Source organism: Saimiri boliviensis, chromosome 8 (genome assembly GCF_048565385.1).
Source record: "Saimiri boliviensis isolate mSaiBol1 chromosome 8, mSaiBol1.pri, whole genome shotgun sequence".
Taxonomy (NCBI): domain Eukaryota; kingdom Metazoa; phylum Chordata; class Mammalia; order Primates; family Cebidae; genus Saimiri; species Saimiri boliviensis.
In genome coordinates, this window is record NC_133456.1 from 21,411,829 (window position 1) to 21,435,016 (window position 23,188).

At 53.7% G+C, this 23,188-nt stretch overlaps 1 protein-coding gene across 7 annotated transcripts in view; it reads right to left on the reverse strand.

Annotated features, from left to right (window-relative positions):
• The window catches only part of GRIP2 (glutamate receptor interacting protein 2), a 113,850-nt gene that overhangs the window by 49,345 nt on the left and 41,317 nt on the right, over nucleotides 1-23,188 (reverse strand). For 3 of the 7 annotated variants that reach the window (XM_039477440.2, XM_010336924.3, XM_074404091.1), the window contains exon 1: nucleotides 17,925-18,090. The exons of 1 other annotated variant lie outside the window; for it this stretch is intronic. In XM_039477440.2, the coding sequence (XP_039333374.1) occupies nucleotides 17,925-17,985 (61 nt within the window). In that variant the 5' untranslated portion in view covers nucleotides 17,986-18,090. Of the gene's footprint in view, nucleotides 1-2,188; nucleotides 2,314-17,924; nucleotides 18,091-23,188 lie in introns of those variants that run through there. 3 more of the 7 variants (XM_010336926.3, XM_039477442.2, XM_010336925.3) reach the window with 2 other exon arrangements.

A 23,188-nucleotide genomic window follows, 5' to 3' on the forward strand; every position in this document is an offset into this window, starting at 1 on the left:
GAGACTGGACACGCCCAGGGACCCACCTAGACAGAGTCCATCAGGAGCAGAGAAAGGGCACAAAGCTGCCCGGTCCACAGACCCAGCTCCAATCCTGGTGCTCACTGAGGCACGCTGCCAGTGGCTGACTTCTCGGGACTGCAGACTTCTCTACCAAATGTGGAGGTGTATGGAGTGGCCACCTGTTGGCTGCCCTCACCAGCTCCAGGGGAGGCCACATGACCAGGCCTGACCAATCAGAGGCTTAGTGGTCCATCAGAGGTGGGCATGGGATACAAGCTGGACCAATGAGAGCTGTTCCTGGGGCATTTGCTGGAACTACTGGAAATAGGCTCTCTTTCCTTAGGAATGACTGAGCTGGTTGACCTTAAACTTGAAGGTATCAGGAATCCTTAAGAAGAAGAGAGGATCTGCCTAGAAATGAAGCTCACTAAAGTGAAGCAGAGCAAGCTATGAAGAGATCCAGAGTCCTAATCATATTAATTGAGCATCTGGATCCTGCTGTGCCTGAAGCTCCATCTTTACACTTTTCAAAAGAAGAGACTTGGTGCTGATGCAGACTGAAGCAAGTGTGATCATGAGATTCTGTCATCTGGGGAGGAGACCCAGGATGGGGCTACAGTGGTGAGGATAACAGTCAAGTAAGTCATCAGAGAGAAAATGTCAAAGAGGTCAGGAAGGGCCTTGAATGCCAGGCTCAGGAGCTCAGATTTGAGTTTTGGCAAGCTTCCTCCCATGGCAGTGAAGAGGTGGAGGCCAGGAAGCCAGGGAGGAGACTGGGCAAAGGCCCAGGCAGTTGATGCTGAGCCTGGGTCGAGGTGGAGGTCATAGGCCCATGAGGAGGGGGAGACACCCCCTGGCAGTACCCCAGGTAAGGTCTCCAGGGCACTGCTGCCTTTGTGGCCCTGACCACAGCAGACCAAGGTGACCCCACTCACCTGGACCTTGGGTCGAAAGAACAGATGTGCCCAGGCCAAAAAGACAGTGCCTCCATTTACAGTGCAGTTGCCAAGGAGGGGTGGGCCATCAGGTCCAACCCCAGCTTTGTCACTTCTGGCTGTATAACCTTGGACAAATCACTTAGCATCTCTCTGCCTCAGTTTTCCCAACTGTAAAATGGGGGAGAATAGTAGTACCCAAGTGGCAGTGTGGTTGTGAGGATTAAATGAGAACATGCACAGAAAGCTTAGAACAGAGCCTGGCGCAGAGGAAGCTCTCAAAAACAGCCAGCTATTATGATTATTAGTGTTATTTTTTCCGGGGCCCTAAGGCTGGGTCCAGAGGTGACCTGGCTCTGTTCCTCGCCATGGGAAGGGAGGTGGGAATGAAAGTCTGCTGGGCCCTCAGAAGCAGGGTTGGGGGCTCTGCTGTAAAAGTCATCTGAGTTTCAATTCCAGCTCGGCCACTGCCCTCCCTAAGCCTTGGTTACTTCCTCTTTCCGCTAGGACCACAGTCCCTGCCCTTGGAGCTGCTGTGCAAAGATATGTCAAGAGTGTGAGAAGGGACCAATGGGGCAACTCCAGGGCACTGTGGTAGTATGTCCTGGTCAAGGCCCCAAGCTCCCTCTTTGGAGGAATAAAGTGAGCCCAGGCTGAGGCTGGAGAGACAGATAGAACAATCCCTGTCTACCCCTCCCTGGGTCCCAGCCTCAGCAAACCCAGGAACGTGGCAGCTGTGACCTCCCACCTCACACAATCCCAGAGCCCCAGGGGCTCACCAGCCAGACCCCAAAGCCAGAGCTTCTCCTCCTGCTGCGGTCCAGCCTCCTGCCCCCTGTGCCGGCACAGGAACTCCTCACCACCACCTTGCCCGTGAGCCTTGGGCTCTCACCCCTCTGGGTCGGACACTCACTCCCACCAGGTAGCTGTGCAGATCCTGAAACTGGGCAAAAGGCTTTCCTCACACCTAGGTGGGATTGGCCTTCCTCCTGCAGGGCTGAGCACTGCCCTCAGAACCTCCAGACCTGCCTGCTCTGCCTGCCTATGCTGCGGAGGCTCAGTCATCCTGCTGCAGGACAGCAGCCAGGGTCAGACAGACAGTCTCAGCTAGTGTCCTGCCCCACCCTCCCCAAGCCCTGGGTCTCCAGTCCAGGATCTCAGTCATCCAGTCCCTTCTCTCTGGGCAGCAGCTCTGGAGGGACCTACGTGTTCAGCCCCATCACTCTGCCCACAGACCCCCCATTACATACCCGCCTCTCCAGGGGTCTCCCGGCTGAGCCCACACAGCATGTTCGCTATTGTCTCCCCTCTGCCCACCAACTCCCTCTGGAGCCACGCTGCTCAGCCCTCCCTCCCCTCCCCAGGGAGGGGCTGTGGGAGGGAAGCTCACAGCTCCCACTGGCTGGGCACCGAGTCCACCCACTGCAGCGGGCGGCTCTCTGCTTAAAGGGGACATGGCTGTTGTCAAGGCTGGCCCCAGGACAGGGTCCGACACGCCCCACCCCAGCAGTGTGGGTCTGGACAGGGAGTCTTTGAAGGTGGCACGCCTGGGGTTTTCCCCAGGGCTCTCGGGCAGAGAGCAGGCCTACTCCTAACTCACCCTGGGACTTTGGCTTCAGGTTTTTCATCTGGAGGCAGGGAACAGTGCTTTCCAAACTTTTTTTTTTTTTCTAAGTAGCAGATTCCAATCGAGTTTGCACAGAACCCCAGGACATAAGCAAAACGAAGTACAGCCTCTCTGACTGCACGAACAATGCCAGGGCGTCTCTGCAGGTCTCAGCTTAGAAACCCTTGAGACTGAAGACCCTCCAGAGCCCCCTCACCAATGTTCCAACTACCTCTCCGAGGTCTCAGTTTTCTCTTCGGTAAGATGGGACTTAGGGAAGATGAGCCCAGCAGCCTGCCTCACAGAGTGGCCACCCAGCTTTTTGCAAAGACAAAGTGAGCTGGGTAGAGGATATGGCCGCCTCTGGACTTGATAGGCAGGATCAGCTGGTCACAGGCTCCAGCCACAGCAGGCAGGCTCTGCCCCCTCCCAGACCCAGCTGGGCCTTAGCCTTGCACACTCCTAGGATTCCTCCACACTGGCTCAGGACTCACTAGGCTGATCCTCATGGACACCTGAAGCTCCCCCTCTACCTGTCTGTGAGAAGGGGTGACAGGCTGCGCCCAATTGCTCCTGCTGTCCATCCCACCAGTGTGTGCTGGCACCAACTGAGCATCAGATACCAAGAAGGGTGGGGCGATGGTGACTCAGGGCACTGAATGGCGCCCTGTGCAGTTGTACCGGTTGTTGAATGGTGGATGTCAACAACCTGAACAACTGCACAGTGCATCCAGCGACAGAGAACCAGACAGACCAGGCCTGGCTCCCATGGAGTTACTGGGTGCAGGGGAACACACGAGCCTCACATTTTTTCCATGTGTCCTGCAGCTGATGGGAGAGGGCTGCCCAGTAATTAGGGACCAGAGGCTTCTGTGGGTTCCCTCCAGAACAGTGATCCCCAGCATGGAATTTAGCCACAATTCTTGGGCCACCCCACACTGGCTCCTGCCAGCCCAACACTGGTGGCACCTTTAGAATAATCCACGTTCTAAATCTGGGTTGCGGCTACTTGCACCTTTGTGTTGGCAAACTTGAGACCCTATCCTGTCACCCACTTCCCAAGGTGCCTGCCTCTTTGAGCAAATTCAGATGTGTTTCCTCCGGGGGTAAGGGACCAGAGGCCAGAGGCCGGGTGAGTTTCCCTTGACCAGCAGGGATGCCAAGGTCTCAGCCACAGTGGGGCTGGTGAGGGTCAGGTTGCAGAGGGAAGACCTGCATTTGTTGGGCATTTGCTGGACGACTCAGATCATGTTGGGAGGGGGGTGCAGGCATTCAATGTGGTCACCGGTACCCCAGCAGTGGTCAGGGAGAGGCTCACTATAAAGACCCTGACCTTTACCAGGGCACAGAGGCCACTTTGGAGCCGTCTTAGCATCAACCAGGCAGGAAGGGATGCATGTGAACTGCTCCAACAGACCTTCACCCCGCGCCTCCGTTCCCTCCATCCACAGCTCTTCAGGGAGGACAGGTGTGTGGCACCCAGCCTGTTGGAGTTATAGCTGCCCTTTCTTTCTCTTCTTCCTTTTCTTTCTTTCTTTTCTTTCTCTTTCTTTCTTTCTTTTTTTCTTCCTTCCTTCCTTTCTCTTTCTTTCTCTCTCTCTCTCTTTTGGAGACAGCGTCTCACTCTGTCACCCAGGTTGGAGTGCAGTGGTGCAATACACTGGCTGGGCTCAGATGATCGTCCCACTGCAACACACTGGCTGGGCTCAGATGATCATCCCACCTCAGCCTCCCTAGTAGCTGGGACTACAGGCAGGCACCACCATGCCCGGCTAACTTTTACGTTTTTTGTAGCGATGGGGTTTTCACCATATTGCCCAGGCTGGTCTCAAACTCCTGTATCTGCTCCTTCTCTTAAAAAAAATTTTGCTCTCCATATAGATGCATTTAAATGAGTGATTAAGATTGGCCATTGGAAGCCTTGCCATGTTTCTGTCTCTCTCACTGCTCCTTGGAGTTTACTTTTGTGGACCCAAAGCTCCTGGAAAGGTCATGCTGTGGATTATGAGAGAGCTTCCATGCAGTGTTTCTCTGAGTGCCTGCCATGCTATGCACTGTAGAACCGAGAGACAGGAGGCAGATGGGAAACAGCGTCTCCCCTTTGCCCTCTGTCCCCAACACCCCACTGAGCACATCTTCATTAGATTTTATCCAAGGGTATGTTCAGAAGCAACTACTGGTCCATTTTGGAACAAGACAGAATTTAAATAAATAACTTGGCACAGAGAGGTTAAGCAACTTGCCCAAGGTCACCCAGCTGGTAAGGATGGAGCCAAGTTTCACACTTAGGAGGCCTGGCGCCAGTGCTGCTATTATTAATGGCAGTGCTATGGGCCTCAGGATTTCAGGGATTTGTAAAAGCATCTGGGAGTGCAGAGGAAGAGGAATTAACTGTCTGGGAGTCCACCGAGAAGGGTTTTTTTAGCCTGACTTTGAAGGATGGGAAGGAGTTTGTCGACGAAGGAGAAAGCCATTGCATATGTGTGAGTCCATGGACAAAATCCCACATGACGACGTGAGGAGACAAGGAAGGAAACAGAGATCCAGCCAGGCCAGGGGTGGTCTACTAGAGTCTCGCTCCTCCCAGTGCGGTCCGAGGACCGGCAGCACCTGCGTCACCGGGAGCTTGTCAGACACACGCCCAGGCCGGCCGAATCAAAAGCGGCAGGTTAAGAGGGTCCTCAGGTGATGCATATGAAGTTTGAGAAGTGCTGTATTAAGGGGTTTGTCTTTCATCCTGTGGGACATAGACAGCCAAGGATGGCTATAGTACAGGGGGTGAGACAGCTCTGCAAGGACCTCAAACATGAAGTGCAGGCTGACAGGAGGTGAGACGAGGATTTCCGGCTGGGAGGCGGCCTCGGGATGAGCAGCAAGAGCTCCTTCTAGGACACGAGAGCAGGCAGAGCTGCCGCTTGATCAGCCTCCAAAGACGATCCTCCTTGTCCAATGCTGCCAACTTCAGGGAAGCAGAGGAAAAGGGGAACAGATTGCCTGGGCATGTAAGGTGGCTGGAAGCCAGGCCTGCCGAGCACCCAGGCCACCAGGGGCTCCTGAGGACAGCATCTGACTGCTCCATGTTTCAAATGCTTTGGGGGGTACTGAGCAGCCCAGGTGAGATGGCAGGGCCACTGAGCTGGTGAGCAGCTCCTCCGTGGTCAGAAGGGGTCCTGACACTCCTGTATCCCTAGGTTTGTGAGACAGTTGGAAGACGGATTGCTGTGTGATCGGGGCACTCTTCCAAACCTCTGTGGACCTCAGCTTCCTTGGCTGTAGAATGAGAATAATAAAAAACATCCACCCCCAAGGATTGGGCAGACCATGTATCAATGAATCAAAAAGCGTTCATCCACCCACTTGCCTGCCAAGAGTCTCACGCTAATGCCACCAAACAGGCCAGAAATGAAAGTTCAAGGGAGCTAAGCATACTGGTCAGATGTGCCCAGGTTCGAATCCCAGGTCCACCACCCACAAGCTGTGTGACCCTGGGTCATTCACATCTGTCTGAGCTTCACTTTGCCCCCTGTGAGGATTGAGGGTCAGAGACGTTGGAAGGTTTTGCAAACTCACTATCACCACATGCTCTTCCCAACGCAGGGCCAGGCCTGCAGGGCCCTCACACTGCCTCTCAGTGGGGCACCACTGGCACTGAAGCTGGGGCGTTCTGCTGTGCAGGACTGCTTCTCACACTGCAGGGTTCCTAGCATCCCTAGCCCCTCCCACCCAGAGGTCAGTGCCACTGTGGTTGAGAACCAAGGCCACGCTGCGCAGATGGGAAAACTGAGGCCCAAGGAGGGCCTTGCCGGGGCTGCCCCACCAGCACAGCAAGGGTGTGGACCCAGGCCTCCGTCCTTCCACTCAGACTCCAGGGCTGAGTTCATCATAACACAGGCGAGCCATGTCCTGAGCCCACCAGGGACCCTGAGTGACAACCGGAAATGAAGTCTGGGTGAGAGGGAGGCAGAGATGGTAATTCAAGGAAAAGAGAGATAAACCTTTATTGCTCTGGGCTGTCGGTTGCTTCTTCCTCCATCTCTCCTCCCTCCACCCCAGGGGCCGAGTCAGGACAATTGCTCCCTCCCTGCCTGGTCCTCTCAGAGCCTGCATCTTGTTAAACATTTCAGCCAGGTAGGCATTATCATACCCATTTTACAGATGGGGAAACTGAGGCTCAGTCTGGGATTCCAGCAGCCACAGGAGAGGACCACTAGGTGACCCCCTCTTCGGGGGCACTGTTTGGTCTTTCCCCACTCTGTCCAAGGCACCCCACATCTCCCCAGCCCCCACTGACTTCAGAGAAGGCTGAGAGGAGCTCCAGGATAGTGCCACCCAGTGGGCCGCCCTGGTGGACCTCAGACCCACAGAGCCTGCCAGCCTCCAGGAAAACACGGAAGGTCTCAGGTCAAGGAGGCTCTAACAGCCACAGGAGCAAAGCATGGCAGCTATGTGGACAGACCCAGTAGAGGAGGTTTCCAGAATGTTGGGAAGAGCCACTGTCAACATCATCAGAGCAAAGACTCCGTGAACCAGGCCTTGTACCAGCATTTTGCACACATTTTCTCATTTCATCCCAGTGAAATCTCCACATTTCCACTTCAGAGATGAGGAAGCCAGGGCCCAGAAAAGTGAAGCCACTTGCCCTTAGGCAGAACGTCAGAGGGAGCCACGATTTGAAGCCCAGCCTGCCTGATGGCATCCCCATCCAGAGACCCCAAGAAATGCATGCACTGAACCACTCTCCACAGCCCAGGCACACGAACACAGACTCAGGAAGCCCAATGCTGCCAGACAGAGACAACACATGTTCAGAGGGGCTGGGAACCCCCTCCCTGGGCAGGGTCAAGTCACCAGCAGGCCAGGGGCTGGCCACGGATGGAACAGCTCCCAGGGATTCCCTCTTGGGCTCCATGCCTCCCTTGACACCCACAATAGCTTTCCTCCTGGAGGAGGACATGGGAGCACAATTGTACAGTGGGCCTCTCTGAGCCTCAGGTTCCTCCTCTAAAATGTGAATGAAGTTGTCTGTACTAACAAGGTCTTTGTTGAGAAGCTCAGAGAATGAGCAGAACACCTCAAAAAACTATAGCATGTGGGCACAGGGCGGTGGCCAGCATGATTATGGCCCTATCCTGTCTCTCTGATCACTCATTGACTCAGAGAATATTAACTATGCACCTACTACCTTCCAGAGGTCAGCTGGGCCAGAGGTTTCAGCAGTGAACAGAGCAGGCAGACCCTACTGTCTTAGAGCTTCTGGTTTTGGGAGGGCCAGAGATACAGCAAGAAAAACAGACAGACAGACAGACAGCATTCAAGATGGTCCTGAGGACTATGACGGACACAGTCACTATGTTGGCGCAGAGAATACCCAGCAGGTTGTCAGGGAGAGACTCTCAGAGTAAGTGCCTTTTTTTTTTTTTTTTTTTTTTTTTTTTTTTTTTTTTTTTTTTTGGTTTGAGACGGAGTTTCACTATTGTTACCCAGGCTGGAGTGCAATGGCGTGATCTCGGCTCACCGCAATCTCCGCCTCCTGGGTTCAAGCAATTCTCCTGCCTCAGCCTCCTGAGTAGCTGGGATTACAGGCATGCGCCACTGTGCCCAGCTAATGTTTTGTATTTTAAGTAGAGACGGGGTTTCACCATGTTGACCAGGATGGTCTCGATCTCTCGACCTCGTGATCCACCCGCCTCGGCCTCCCAAAGTGCTGAGATTACAGGCCTGAGCCACCACGCCCAGCCCAGAGTAAGTGACTTTTAAGCTGAGCCCTGGGTCTCCTACACCAGCGTCTTCACGCCCTTTAGGGACCTGTGGGCGAGGCAGAGGGAGGGGATTGCTCTGCAGTAACTGCCTGGAGCTGGATGAGAAGGCACAAAGGGAAGAGGAGGTTCCAGGTAAGCAGATCAAGCTCAGGCGCCAGGAGTGGCTGAGGGGCAGGTGCAGCTGAGGTGCAGAGACAAGGTAGGCAGGGGCCAGGGAGAGGAGTCAGGATTCTGTTGAGTGTGAGGAGAGGGCTTACAGCAGGGTCGTCGCGTGACCTGGCTTCTGTTTTGCCAAGGCAGCTACCGGGGGTGGGCTGCAAGGATCAGCCTGGGGTGAGGGGTCGGGGTTGGAAATAGGCCAGGCACTTCAGAGGCAGGAGATCTGGAATCCAGGCGCCTTCTGCTCTGAGCTGCATTTTCCCCTTCAGTTGAACATCAAAGCTTCTCTAATGACAGTCAACAGGGTACGTTGGGGAACTGCCAGGTGGGACAGGTCAGAAAGCATGGACTCAGGATGTATCTTGATGCAAAACAGGAAAGAAGAAAAATGGGCATCAGCTATGAACAGGCGAGGCACAGAGCATAGAGGACAAATGGCCCCAAGTTCATGCAGAGTCATCCCAACTAACTGTCATCAGAGAATTGAAAACAGAAACAGCGAGCCCTCACCTGAGTCTCCTCAGAATGGCAAATGCTAGAAACACACACAAAACCAAGTGCTGGTGACGATGTGGGGAAATGGAGATGGAAAGTCACAGCACCGCTGGTGGGAGGCAAACGGAGGCAGCCACAGTCACGGCACCTGGCAGTGTTAGGAGAAATTCCGTGTCTGGCCACCTGTGTCCCAGCACCCTCACTCCTGGAAGTTATTACAGAGTAATCCCACCCCCTCCCTAGGTCCCTAAGGGGTGTGAACTCTTGAGAATGTTGGTTAAGGTGACCTGGGACTCCATCCTAGAGTTAGGGGACAGGTAACATGGTCACTGCACCCCATGGAGTGTGACACAGAAGTTATAGGCACAGCAATTAGAAGTGCAGCCACAGGAACGGATCTTAGAAAACCTAGTGTCATGTTAAAGAAAGAAAGGAGGAGAGAAAGGGAGAAAGGAAAGATGGAAAGGCAGGGAGGAAGGGAGACAGAATGAGAGCTACCCTGTGGTATCATTTATGTATTGAAAGCACACACATAAAGCGCTATCTATGTTGTAAGGGCGCACACAGACGTAAAGACCTATTTCACGGAGTGCAAGTTTAGAGGGAAGTAATTCGGGCTGGGGATAGGGCATGAAGGAGAAGAAATCAGATAACACAGAGCCAGATCCGGCGCTGGGACGGCCCAGAACTATGTGTGCTTAGAACTGAGAAATTTAGCTCAACCTTTGGAACTTGGAGTTTAAAAATTAAAAATAAATAGGTGCCTCGAATGGCATGTTAGAAGTTGGAATTCTCTCCTGAGGACGCTGCTGGAAGAGTTGAGAGGGAGAGAGGGATAGGGTTAGCTAAGTGTCTTAGAAAACTGTCTTGAATGGGTGCTCAGAGCGCTCCTGGGTGAGGGGTCGGGCCTCACTGTCTGTCCACGCTTCCCATCCTCCTCCCCTCGGGGCTGCTCTGACTGTCCACCTGCCCTCTCTCTGCCTCCTAGCAGAAAGCAAAACATGGAAATAAATGGATTAGCTGTTGGAGCTCAGCTCCAGGAAAAGGCAGCATTAAATGTCCCAATCTCAGGAATGACAGGGCCCTCCCTGCCCTGTGCTAGGGAAAGTCGTGGCCTGGGACTCAAGAGACCCAGGTAAGTTCAAAGTCCAGCCGCTGCTCATACAGGGCCTACTGTGGGTCAAGAACATTACACATGTCGAAATGTCAGCATCTCTTATAGAAGGGACTACATCCAAAGAGGATCTGCCACTAACCCACCCAAAACAAAGGTGGCTACAGAGTCAGGGACACTCAGAGGAGGAGTCCGGGAAAGCTGCTGGGAGGAGGTGGTGTCTAAGCCAAGTCTGGAGGGACAAAGAAACACTCAAAGGTGAGGCGGGCAGGGACTTCCAGGCAGAGCGCACAGCCTGGGCAGAGGGTGGGAAGAGGGAAGGAAAGGCACCACCGAAAGGGCCCCCAAAGGGCAGGTGGGCTGCCTAGGCATGCAGGGCCAGGTTCTGCAAACACAGTTCTGCGGAGGAGACAGGGCACTGTATCGGGGCATTCCTGGCACTGTGACCGGTCCTGTGGATGACATTTAGGAAGGAGCAGGCTCTCCGGAGGCCCCTCCAGTGACGACACAGAGAGCGCGTGCAGCTGAACACAGGCCAAGCTGTCAGGAGCGGTGCACGGACCTCAGCACCCTGGAGTTGACGAAGCAACTCCCCCTTGTGGCCGGTAATCAAGGCATGAGGGTAGTGGATGAGGCTTTGGGAGGGGTGGGCACAGCTGTCATCCTGTGCCTGTGACCAGCTTTGGTCCCAGAGTCAGCCTGTGGCTAACACGTGCCCGGAGTCCGACCACCCACCCACGGATCAAGCATGACCCTCTGTCCAAACGCAAATGCCCTAGAGAGAAGGAAAGGACCAGCATTTGCTGAGTGCCTACTGGATACCCAGCACTTTATGTACACTGTCTCATGAATCTTTCAAGGGTCCTATGGGATAGACGTTGCTGTTCCTATTCTACAGTGTGAAACTGAGGTCAAGAGAGAGGAAGGGACTTTGTTAAGGCAGCCAACTAGGATGGGCAGAGGGCTGGATCATGAGAACCAGGCACTCCCTCCTCCAGCACTCTGCGCAGGCTCTTCCCTTTGCCTGGAATGTTCTTCCTCACTTTCATCCTTAGAGTCCAGGCTGATACCCTCCACCCAGAGGCCCATCCTGGCCATGTGGGGTGTGTCTCCTTTACCTCCCTCAGCCTTTCCTCCAGTGGCTTTCCTCTCAGTTCTTCCTCTCCCTGTTCTTTTCCACTAAATGGGAGACCCACAACTGTCTTGCTCACTGATTTTGACCCCATGCCCGGGGCAGGGTTGTGCACCCAGGAAGTACTACACAAGTGTTTGCAGAATGAATGAGTGATAAATATATGATGAATGTACGTAAGCTCTGAGTTACCATACTGGAAAGAAACCAACAATTCTTCCCTTCCAACACTACAGTTCAATGCAGGAATCCTCTCTGCTGTCCAGCACAGCTTGTACACTCCCGTAAGTGAAACTCACCACCTCGAGCAGCCCTCCTTATTCCTGAAGAGTTGTAAGGGGTGAGTGTTCCTTTGTTATCCCAGCTGCAGCCTGCCTCCCTATGGCTCTCACTGATCCCACACTGTGGCCTCTGAGCCCTGGCAGGAGAGGCCACAGCTCAGTCTGGATGTGGCTTCAGTAGGGACCCAGTGTGTGGCTGGACACGGTGGTGGCCATTCACCCCGTTATTCTGGGGCCACCTCCTGGGGGGCTCCCCCAACCAGGAAGAACAAACCATCCTCCCAGATGCTACAGCAACTGACCATGCTGTACAGACATCCTCTATACCCAGTGCCTCATTGTCCAAGGGGGGAAACTGAGGCTCAGCAAACATGGGAAAATAAGCCTCTAATAACGACAATCCCAGCTGGCTCCCACCTGGCACCCAGATTTCACACTGTTTCTCACCTCCAGGGGCCTTTACTTCAGTCTCATGAGGCTGGGGTCATCATCAATTGTCTCAGTTTACAGACAAGGAAATTGGGGCCCAGAGACAGCTCAGTTCTCTGGCCACAAAGCCTTAAATCACTGTTCAGTTCATACACATTCTCAAAAGGGCTTGGTGGATATGGTGATCACCAGATTTTGTGTCCTCATGGTAGACTCGAATATTGAAAGAGAACCCAGGAGCTGTGGTCCCATGGCGGACCCTCAGGCAGAATGAGAACATGGGAAGGACCATCCAAGGACCCCAGGCTGCTCAGCCGAGAATATGCCAGAGAGATCGGGTAGCAATGTGGGGGTGGGAGCCCCTCAGCATTTGGAGGTGGGCCCCAGCAGAAACCATGTGTTTGAGGACAGAGCTTGACCCTGGGATTTCCAGGCCAGTGCCTGCTGCCTGGCAGCTAAGTCCCCTGCACCCCCAACTCACCAGCCCTCTCCAGCCTCCCCACTTCCCATTCCCAGCACCTCCAAGCCTTTGATTACCATCCTCCAGGATTGCTGTCTTCCTAGTCCCTGTGTGCCAGGCCAAATCCTACCAGTCCTCCAAGACTGCTGTCTCCTCCGTCCCCAAGGATGCCCTCCCACTGGCTGGGCCCTCATCTGGGGCTCCAAGCCCTTGGCACCTCTCCATCCCACTGTTTGTCCACCCACTGGCCACCGTCTCACACGCTTCTTTGCCCATCTACCCCTAGAAGAAGACACCAAAATGGTGATGAGTCATGAGGAACATTCTAGTATGCCATTTTCCCCACAGCAGCTCCGCTGGGGCTTCAGAGGGGCCCTGAGTTCAAGTCCTGGATCTACCTCCACCTCTGACTGGCTGGGGGACCTTCAGCAAAACTGGCCTCAATCTCCCCATGTGTAAAATAGGAGTACACGTGTGGAAGGAGTAGGACTTGTGGTATCTAGGGCTGCTTCAGCTCTGACCTCTGCCAGCCTGGAACCCCCTCACCTCCATCCCCAGCTTGAATTCCAAATGACCCTTAGCTGCTTACAAACCACAAACAAACCTTCCTCAATAAACCCACTCTGCACATGGGCACCCAGACACAATGAGGAGCAGGGATCTTGCCCAAGGTTGTCCTACAGGGACCCCAGCCACCCCAATCATGTGGCTGTTAGTGGCTGCTGGCCACGTGCCCCGCTTCACCCGCCCACCTGCCCACCACATCTGCTTATGAGTCACCATCACCTTGGCCAAGACAGCAAAATGTGGGAACCAGAGAGCCAAGGTTAGCCCAAGGGGAGTGAGTGGGTGGATGGGGGGAGGTTCCAAGGCTTCCAGGCCTGGGAGAGCAGGGCCAGGGGCCCAGAAGGGGACACTGAGGCCAGGAGGAACAGGGACCTGCCAAGGACCTATGGGGAGTCGGGGTCAGCCTCAGTCCCTTGGCTGATGGAGGTGCTTTCCGCTCCATCTGACCATCTCCCCAGTGGGTGGAGAGACAGGGCTGGGAGCCTTCACAATGATCCGGACAATTAAGACAGGCAGATGGTCGTGCTGGACTGAACATTCAAGCCAACAGATGGAGACAATGTCGGGATCCGAGCTGACGAGATCAGCATCCATTCTAGAGGAAGACACGCGCAAGCAAGGCCAATGTGCGGTTGAGACATCCAGGGAGAGGCTTAGCACGTTCTGCCTGCTCTGTCTGGCTCAGACCTCCCCAGGCCCTGGGCTCCACTCTGGGCTCTGCTCTGCACAAGGGACACAGAGGGGATGGGGTGTGCATGGAGGCGGCAGCCAGGTGGAGAGGGGCGAGAGACTGTCCTGTGGGAAGCTGGGCTCACTCTGTCTGGAGCAGGGAGACTTGTGAGCAGACATTACTGTTTCTGCAGGGCTGTCTCGGGACAGAAGCAGCAGAGAGAAGGCAGAGGATTTGGGGGAACCTGGGGAAAGCAGACCAGTGGCCACATGTTGGGAATACAACCAAGGGGTCCCTTGCACCCAGCAGAGGAAGCTGAATAAGCTGATCAGGGAGAAATGCCCCCGTGGTAAAATGTTTGGACTTGGAAGTCAGGTGCCCTGGGTAGGCTCATGCTCCACTACTTCTTTCCTAGGTGTGTAAACTTGGAAAGTAACTTTGTCTTTAAGCCTCGGTTTCCTCAGCTGCAAATGGGGCGATTTAGTTCATAACCCACAGGCCTGTTGCAAGGGTTAGAAAGTACATGGGAAGTGCCTGGCACATAGCAAGTGCTCAATAAATGCTTGGGAAACAAAGAACAGGTTTAGAGGTTTACTCCAGGCTGCTGGCATTCTGCAATTCCAGCATGAGAGTTTTATCCCTGTCTTTTTGATTCAAAAAAGGTTACCTGGTCTCCGGGCCATCATAGCTGATCTGAAATTCTGGTGCCCCCAGGCATGGAGGAGGGCAGAGGCCCAGAGTGGGGCACTGGAGGGAGAGGGCTCATTTCCACGCTGGGAATCAGATCTGAGACCCTGATGTGGCTGCCAGGAGAAATGCCAGGAGCCGGATGTGGAAGTGTGTGGGAGGCCAAGGGGAGCCTCATTAAGGAGGAGAAGGAGGGAGTGAATAATTAATCACAGAGCGGGCACAGGCAGATAAAGCTAAGGAGGGCAAGGATGGGGGTTTCTGTCTGGCTTGTTCCCCCTTGTATACCAAGGGCCTAGAACAATACTTATGACATAATAGGTGTTCAATAAATATTTGTTGAATAAGTAAATGACACAGGCTATTCTCCTGCCTCGACATCTGTTGATTCTGCCCACCCTACTGTGCTGGCTCCTCAGCTCCTGCCTGGGCCCCACCCCAACCCCACCTACAGTCTATAGACCATAGCCAGAGCCTATTCTTTTTTGTTTTTTGTTTGTTTGTTTGTTTGTTGGCACAATCTTGACTCACTGCAACCTCTGTCTCCCAAGTTCAAGCAATTCTCTTGCCTCAGCCTCCCAAGTAGCTGGGATTTCAGGCATTTGCCACCACTCATGGCTCATTTTTGCATTTTTACTAGAAATGGTGTTTTATCATGTTGGCCAGGCTGGTCTCAAACTCCTGGCCTCAAGTGAACTGCCTACCTCAGCCTCCCAAAATTCTGGGATTATAGGCATGAGCTACCGCACCTGGTCCAGAGCCTATTCTAACACTCAAAGCCGTCCTCCACTCTCTCCTGCTCAAGGACCATCCATGACTCCCACTGCCCCCAGGAAGCGCCACAGACTCTCACCTCCTCCACTCTCCCTATGTCTTCTCCCCTTACCCTTCACGCTGACCAAAGCTCTCACAGGGTCTTGAGGCAGATCTTTCAAGCCTCCAGGCTTTTTTTTTTTTCTTTTTTTTTTGAGATAGGGTCTCACTCTGTCACCCAGGCTGGAGTGCAGTGGTGCAGTCTTGGCTCACTGCAACCTCCGCTTCCTGGGTCCAAGAGATTCTCCTGCCTCAGCTTCCCAAGTAGCTGAGACTACAGATGCATGCCACCATGTCCAGCTAATTTTTGTATTTTTTAGTAGAGACAGGGTTTCACTATATGCTGGCCAGGCTGGTCTCGAACTCCTGACCTCAAGTAATCTGCCTGCCTCAGCCTCCCAGAGTGCTGGGATTACAGGCATGAGCCACCAAACCTGGCAACCTCCAGGCATTTTCATGAGCTGCTCCCCCTCTTATCTACCTGGCAAACTCCTAGTCATCCTTAAATACCCTGCTCTGGGATCTTCTTCTGACCTGTCTCAAGCAAAATCATTGCTTCCTTCTCGAGGCAATAACTATACCCTCTAGTCTCAGTTTGGGGGACATGGGAGGGGTCTCACATGGCCATGTGGCTCGGGGACCTCCACCCAAGTAATCACAGTGTGAGAAACCAGAAAAGATGAGCACAGGATGGCCCATTAAAATAATATAGGCTGGAAATGGAGAAACGTGTCCCAGGCATTTTTTGAAAAAAAGATTTTGAAGAAGGAGACAGAAGAAACATCTTCCCTCCTCTGACATCACTTGGATTCTCCTCCCTTGAGGTTTTGTGTTCGTGGCTGTGCAGGCTCACGGCATGCGCAAAGCAAGCTCCTTGTTCCTCCCTTAGTGCCCTCCGTGAAGGAGTGGAGAGGGTTGGGCAGGAGCTGGCTCAGGTCTGCACTCAGTGTGTCCTCAGTCAACCAGGATGCACCTTCCTTTTTCCTTTGCTTATTTTCTATGAAGAGCCATGCTGGCCCCAGATGTGATTGCCCTGGGGACAGTGGTGTGTGCATGGGGAGAGGAAGTAAGTAGTTGGGTCACTAAAGGGAAGATGGAATTAAAAATTCCAGGAGTCTACTGTGTGTCCCAAACTTCCCCAGCTGGCACTGCAATCTCAGAAGGGCAATTTTGGGGGCTCACTTTCCTGGTAGAGGAAAGTGAGGTTGACTAGCCATCCAAGGCCACACAGGGAGTAAGAGGAAGGACAAGATTTGCATCCTGGACTGTCTGGGCCAACACAAGCATTTCCTGCACTCCAAGATGCAGAGCCTGATCACAGCATTCAGCAGGCTGTTCTCCAAACCCCAGGGAAGCTCACATCTGCAGCCAATCCAGGATTTCATCCATCCCTCCAGGCTGAGGATCCCCTGGGTTCTTAGGGTCTGTGAACCTGAACGGAGGACAGCAGCCTCAATGGGGGAGGGAGCATCTCCTGTGGGGGTGGTCTCAGCACAGGAATCTCTGGCCAACCCCAAGGAGAGCCCTGCTCCTGATGATCTCCAGGCACCAGCCGCTCTACCTCTGTGAACCAGGCTTTCAGGGAACTTGAGGATGTCAGGCCACAGTTGCCCATATGCCAGTGCAGGACTTAGAGCCCCCTGCTGCCCCACAGACACCCACCCCCATCTGCCCACCTCCCCGAAGCAGACTCCCCCTGTGTAGGCCCCTCAGAGTCTAGGAAATGCTCACAGTTACAAGCTCACTGGCTGGAGAGCCTCCGTATATCAGCTGTGTGGCCTTAGTCAAGTTACTTAACCTCTCTGTGCCTCAGTTTCCTCCTCTGCACAATCAGAATGAGGATGGGACCAGCCTTGCAGGGCTACTGTGAGGAATGAATGAGTGAATGCACTGCTTGGCACACAACGGCACTGAGTGAATGTCTGCCACTGCTATTCCTGTTGACAGTAAGATGATTCTTGGTCCTCAGCCTGAAGCACAGAGACTGTGAATGCACCACCTCCCTCCTCCCTAGGCTGTAGATGGAGAAACAGGCAGCATAGGTGAAGCCTGGGGTCGGCTTCACCTATGCTGCCTGTTTCTCCATCTACAGGCAGGGAGGAGGGAGGTGGTGCATTCACAGTCTCTGTGAATGGGAGCCGGCACAGGCTGGGGCTCAGCATACAGTCTTCCCCAGAGCCGGGCAGCCTTCGCCTGTGGCACCCTGTCCCAATTCCCCACCTACAGCCCCTTGCTCCCTCCCACCCCTCCTTGACCACACGCAGCACCCCTATCAGGCGACCCCAGCCCATCTGGACAGTCCCACGGCCTCACCAGAAAGGAAAGAAAAGGCTGTTGGGGACATGCCCTGGGAAGGGGTGGGGGTGATGGAGACATACAGGAAAGTCCAGAGAGATCCAGGGAGAGACAGCGACAGTGGACAAGGAACAGAGAAAAGCAAGACAGAGACAGACAGAGTGGGAGAGAGAAGGCAGAGCAGAGGTGGGGCAGAGAACTGGGTGAGGGAGGGCAGGCAGCAGGAGAGAGAGACACAGAGAGACCCAGAGGCCAGAGAGACAGTGGAAGAGAGAGGAGAGAGAAACAGAGAGACTCAGACAGACAGAGAGATGGAGCAGAGAGAAGGAACCAGAGGGACGGAGAGAGGGGAAGGAAGTGGAGTGGTCTGGGGCAGAGACACAGAGGGAGAGAGAGAGATGCAGCAGAGAAACCCAAAAGGCTCCAGGAGAGAGAGGGGGAGGGAGAGCAGGGGTGACTGAGGACAGGCAGGGAGCCCGGGAAGTCCCTCTGGGCCCCTTGCCCTCCACCTAGACTCACCGGCACCTTTGAGCCTCCGCCTCACCACGCCCAGCCGCCACTTGAGTGACACCGCCAGCATCGTGCCCTCCTGCCCGAAGGCAGAGCCCTGCGCAGCCTGCCCCAGCCTCCCGCGCCTGGAGCCGGAGCTCCTGTGCCCGCTCCAGAGCTGCCTGCTCTAACTGGCATAGGCTGGGCGCTCCCTTCCTCCGCCCTCCCGGAGTTGCTAAAATAGATAATCCTCCCCAGAGCCAGCGGTGGCATTGGTGGCGGCAAGGCCCTTCCTCCACCGAAGCCGGGACTGGGGAGTGCAACTCCGGATGTTCTAGCCTCTGCAGCAAACCTCCATCGGCCCCACCCTCAAGTCCTCCTTCCACCAAAGTGCTTACCTGTCCCACTTGACCTTTTGCTGAAATTTACCGATCCCCTCCTCCCCTCTACCCTGGGCTGGCTATTTGATAGCTCCGGGCCTTTGCACCTGCAAGGCCCTCCCCCAAGAACGCCCTTCTTCTCTAGCAGGACTCCATGCATCCTCTCTGGGAATGTTTGCTCAGCCTTCAGAGCATCCCATCTGCTGGATCTCAAGCATTTCATACTAGGTTGAGATTATCTACTTGTCCCCAAGACTGAGGAGCTCCTGAGGAGCACATGCCCAGTGCTGTGTTTCCTGCTGGGGACACAGGACAAGTGGACTCTTGTCCTGTGTCCCCAGCAGGAAGCATAGCACTGGGCATGTGATGGGGCCACTAGTGTAGAACAAGGAGACCCAGGGCACCGCGTCTTAACAAGTAACCCCTACAATGATAATATGTAACATGGGGATACCCGGAGAAGCCGCTCAAACTGCTGGAGGGGTGGGCTTTGGGGACTGTGTGTGAGTGCTCAGAAAACACATCCAGCATCCCTGCTTGTGATACACAGGGCTAGCCTCCTCTCTCATCCCACAACCTGTCCCCTGAGTCTGGCAGGGCAGTGTCCTAGGAGAGACTGAGGCAAACGAGCAGTGACTTGCTTGTGGTCACAGAGCATGTACGTTCCAGAGCGGGCTTTAGAACCCCAGGTTCCTGCCCTCTCTCTATGAAGGCAGGTGCTCATGCTTCCTCCATCCTTTTCCCGAACCATGAAAGCCCCACTCATGAATTAGGGTACAGACCACACTCATAGGAAGGGCAAGACACCCACTCGGGAATCATGGTTGCCACAGAAATCAGTCTTCGCTTGTGAATCAGCAGTGAGGGCCTCCCTTGAGAAAATCGGAGTTTTCCCCCACATGCAGAACTCCTGCCAATCCCCAACACTTCACAGTGATTCTGTCTCTGAAATGCTTTGGCCCAGCATTCACCAGTGTGCAGGATTCCTAGGATGGATGGAGCACAGGGCAGTTCTCGATACACAGATCCAGCCAATAATAAAAATGAATTACACCTCGAGGAAGTGATTCCCTTCTCAGCAATCTCCCAGTCCTTCCGATTCCATGCAGGAGCCTCCTTTTGGTTCTACCATGCTACCTCCCTGAAACTTGCAGACAAATAATTTTAAACAAAGAGGGAGCAGGCCCCAGGCTCAGAGCCCCCACAGCATGTGGATTCCAGTCCAACGCATCAGGAGGCAGTACTGGCAGAGGGTGAGCCTCAGGGAGCTCTGTTGGGGCAACTCAGTTAGGCTGGAGGTCCTGGACTCCTTTACATGGGCTCTGCTGAGGGATTCTCTCTTCATTCTAAAGGTATGAGTGGCAGAGGCCTCTCAGGGCCAGCCGAGGAAGCAGGAAGTGGGCACTTGAACAGCATCACCCAGCTCCTTCTTGAGACCTGAGGACAGCGTGAGGGCTGCCCACTGCCATAGCCCCTGTCCCATCCCCACTGTAACCCTCTCCTCTGCAGATGAGAGGTGTGGGCCTCTAGAGGAGCAGCAAAGCTGTGGCTTAGCTGTGCAGGGAGGAAGGGAAGGGAGCCAAGAACACATGCCTTTGGGAATGGGCAGATCTGAGTTCAAATCCCAACTCAGTGTGCCTTAGTTTCCTCATCTGATAGATGGAGCTAACAGTTCCTGCCTCCAGTATGGCAGGGCTACATGACATCACAAGCACAGAGTACTTAGTGAAGCCTGGCACACAGTAGGTGCTAAATAAATAATAGATAATCATGATTAATGTTGTGATTATTCTGCATGGAGCCCAACCCCTTGTATGTGAATGGGGATAGGAGGCTCAGCAAGGTGAAAGCAGGAAAGGCAGGAATCTGATGTGCTCCATGAACTATCACATCAAATCCTTAGAGTGCATGAGGGTGGTCCTCGGAACATCCCTATTTTACAAGCAAGGAAACTGAAGCTCAGAGAGGTACAGTACTCCACCAGTCACACAGCACACATGTGGCAAAATGGGTCTCAGATCCCAGCCACCAAACTAGGCCGCTGCCACATCTAGGCCCAGGGAGCAAGCACCCCTTATGAAACCCCTACTGAGTGCCGGGTTGTGGACCGAGCGCTCTGCTGGTTTACTCCGAGACTGTATTGCCCAGGGTTGTGCAGACCGTTAAGTGGCAGAGCTGGGTCGGGAGCTCTGGCCATGGATGAGGCCACTTCCCACCTCCAGCAGTGCCTTTGGTAAGAAGAGAAGTGGCCCAGGTGGTCTGTAGTGCCAGCTCCAATTGACGTGTGGAAAGTACAGCAATAAATAAGTAATAAATAAATAAATAAAGGGGCTGAGGCTTTCAGGGTGTGGGAGAGGCAGAGTCCCAACCTGGTGGGGTTTCCTGTCACCAGTCAACCCTGGAGGGTGCCCTGGAAATGTCCCAGGTCTTACAGGTGAGGACATCCCCAGGACCACATCCAGAACTGAATAGGAAGATGGGTCTGCCAGCTCGAGGCTCAGCTCTAGGTCTCTGTCCCCTACACACCCACCCCAGAGACCCCACAGGCTTCAAGGGCCCACTGCAGGAGGCTACAGTTAGGTGCAAAACTGACTATGGAGCCCAGCCTGAAAACTCCCCAACTATGGGGCCTTAAGCCATTCCCTTCCCTGGGGTCCCTCAGCTTCTTCAGCTGCAAAAGGGAGGTGATAACCTCCCTCTACCTGCCCCTTATGGCTGTTGTGGCTCAAATGCTCCAAGGGCAGGATGGATCTGTCCATTACACCTGGCACTGACTTGGAGGGGGCAAAATGCTTGTTAGGTGCAATCTCAGGAGTGTTTAAGGGTGTGGACTGTGGAGTCAGCCAGCCTGGGTTCAAATCCCGGCTCTACCACCTTCTAGCTGCGCAACTAGACTGTGTTACTTACCCGACTGAGCCTCAGTTTCCTCACCTGTAAAGTGGAGATGATAATAGGATGTACCTTCCTGTATCCTGTGAGAGTGAAATGGGCTCAAGCGAACATGAAGCTCCTCACACACACTCATTACAAACACAGAGCATTATTCTTAAGATTGGTGCTGTTAGGTGTAGCAGAGTACCAAGTGAAGCCAGAATTGAGTAGCCCTTGGGGAATCAAGTGGACTAATGGCCAATTCCTTGGTTTAAGTGGAATTTGGATAGACCCTGGTAGGTCTGGTAAATTAGCAGTGCAGGTGAGCCAAGTTGTGTGATGAAAAAGAATTTATCTTAAAAAAAAAAAAAAAAAAAAAAGGAGCCAAGAGAGATGCTGTGATCCAGTAGCTTCTAATGGTGGCATCCCAGCATTACGGTGGATCCAAGAGAAGACAGAGGTAGGGGGGAGTGGCCAGTATATTTTCCCACCTTGTCCCAAGCTCAGGGCATCATGTGTCACCTGTCTTGGGAGTGCAGGATCTGCCAGAATTCACTAGGGCTCAGCTTGTTCAGAGCTAATTTGGGAGGTGGCTCCATAGATCCCAGAAGATCCAGGTCCCACTGAGGAGCTGCCTGGCTACAGTAGGTGTAACGCAAGCAGCAGAACTGAGGAAGACATGGTCCCTGTCCTCTAAGAACTCCTAGCAGAGACAGATGCTATGTCTCCCTGAGCCTCAGTCTCCCCATCTGAACATTGGGGTCAAGAATCTGCGCTCGCAGTGCTGCAGGAAAGAAACAATGATTCCACATAACTCCCAGTCCTAGCCCTGTGTCAGCAGAGGCTGGGAGGAACTTGAGGCCAGTTATGATTTGATGATTTATGCTAGGCATCTGAGGCCAGGATTGGTGGCTCAGGCTCGTAATTCCAGCTCTCTGGGAGGCCGAGGTGGGACGATCACTTCAGGCCAGGAGTTCGAGACCAGCCTGGGCAACATAGTGAGACTCTGTCTCTACAAAAAAAGCCCAAAAATTGTTTTAATTAGCCTGGCATGGTGGTGCATGCCTGTAGTGCCAGCTACTCAGGAGTCTGAGGCAGGAGGATTGCTTGAGTCCAGGAGTTTGAGGCTGCAGTGAGCTATAATCATAGCACTTCATTCTAGCCTGAGTGACAGAGCAAGATCCTGTCTAAAAAAACCCAGCAACAACAAAACAAAAACAAAAAGCATCTCTATGTACACAGTATACAATATACGGTCAATACACTCCTCTCACCACATGCAGTCCAACTTCTCCAAACTGCTATTCCCTTTTCTTCCAGCAACGTCACCCCTATTTCCCTTGGGGAGTCACTCCTCCCCTTCCCAGGGGAGGAGCTTTGTCCTTCAGCTCCAGGAGGGCCTTGACCCAAAGCAGAACAAGTAGCCTATCCCAACCCCCAGCCATGGCAAACAGCTCAGGGACGGGCACATGACTCAAGTCAACCCAATGAGAGGCTATTCTGGGGCTTTGGATGAAGCCACTGGGAAAGGGAATTTCCTGGAGGTGTGGAGAAGCCATGTCAGTCTGAGGCTGCTGGTGGCCACTGTGTCACCAAAAAGAAGAGAGAGAAAGACAAATCCAATCCTGATGATGATGTCATCTCAGCACCTGGAACCCACCATGCCTGTAGTTGGCTATCCCTTTTTAACTTAAGCCAATACATTCCTTTCTTTGCTTAAGCCAGTTTGGGTTTGGTTTTTGGTAACTTGGGCCCAAAAGAATCCTGACTAGTTCAGTGTCTTCCTCATCTCAGATTCCAGCACACAGCAGGGGCTCAGCAAGGGCTCAGTGAATGAGAAATGGAACACGGAATAATACGCTTCCCAAATCTGCCTTCAGCAGAGGCCTGCTGGGCCCTCAACTTTAGTCCAAGGAGGCCACAGCTGGATCAAGAGTTCCTTATGGGTGCAGGGACCCCAACTGAGCGGTTCGACTAGAAAATCAGGAAGACAGCAGAGGGAGGCTTGGGGTCCTAGGTTCCAGCCATCTGAAGCTTGCTCAT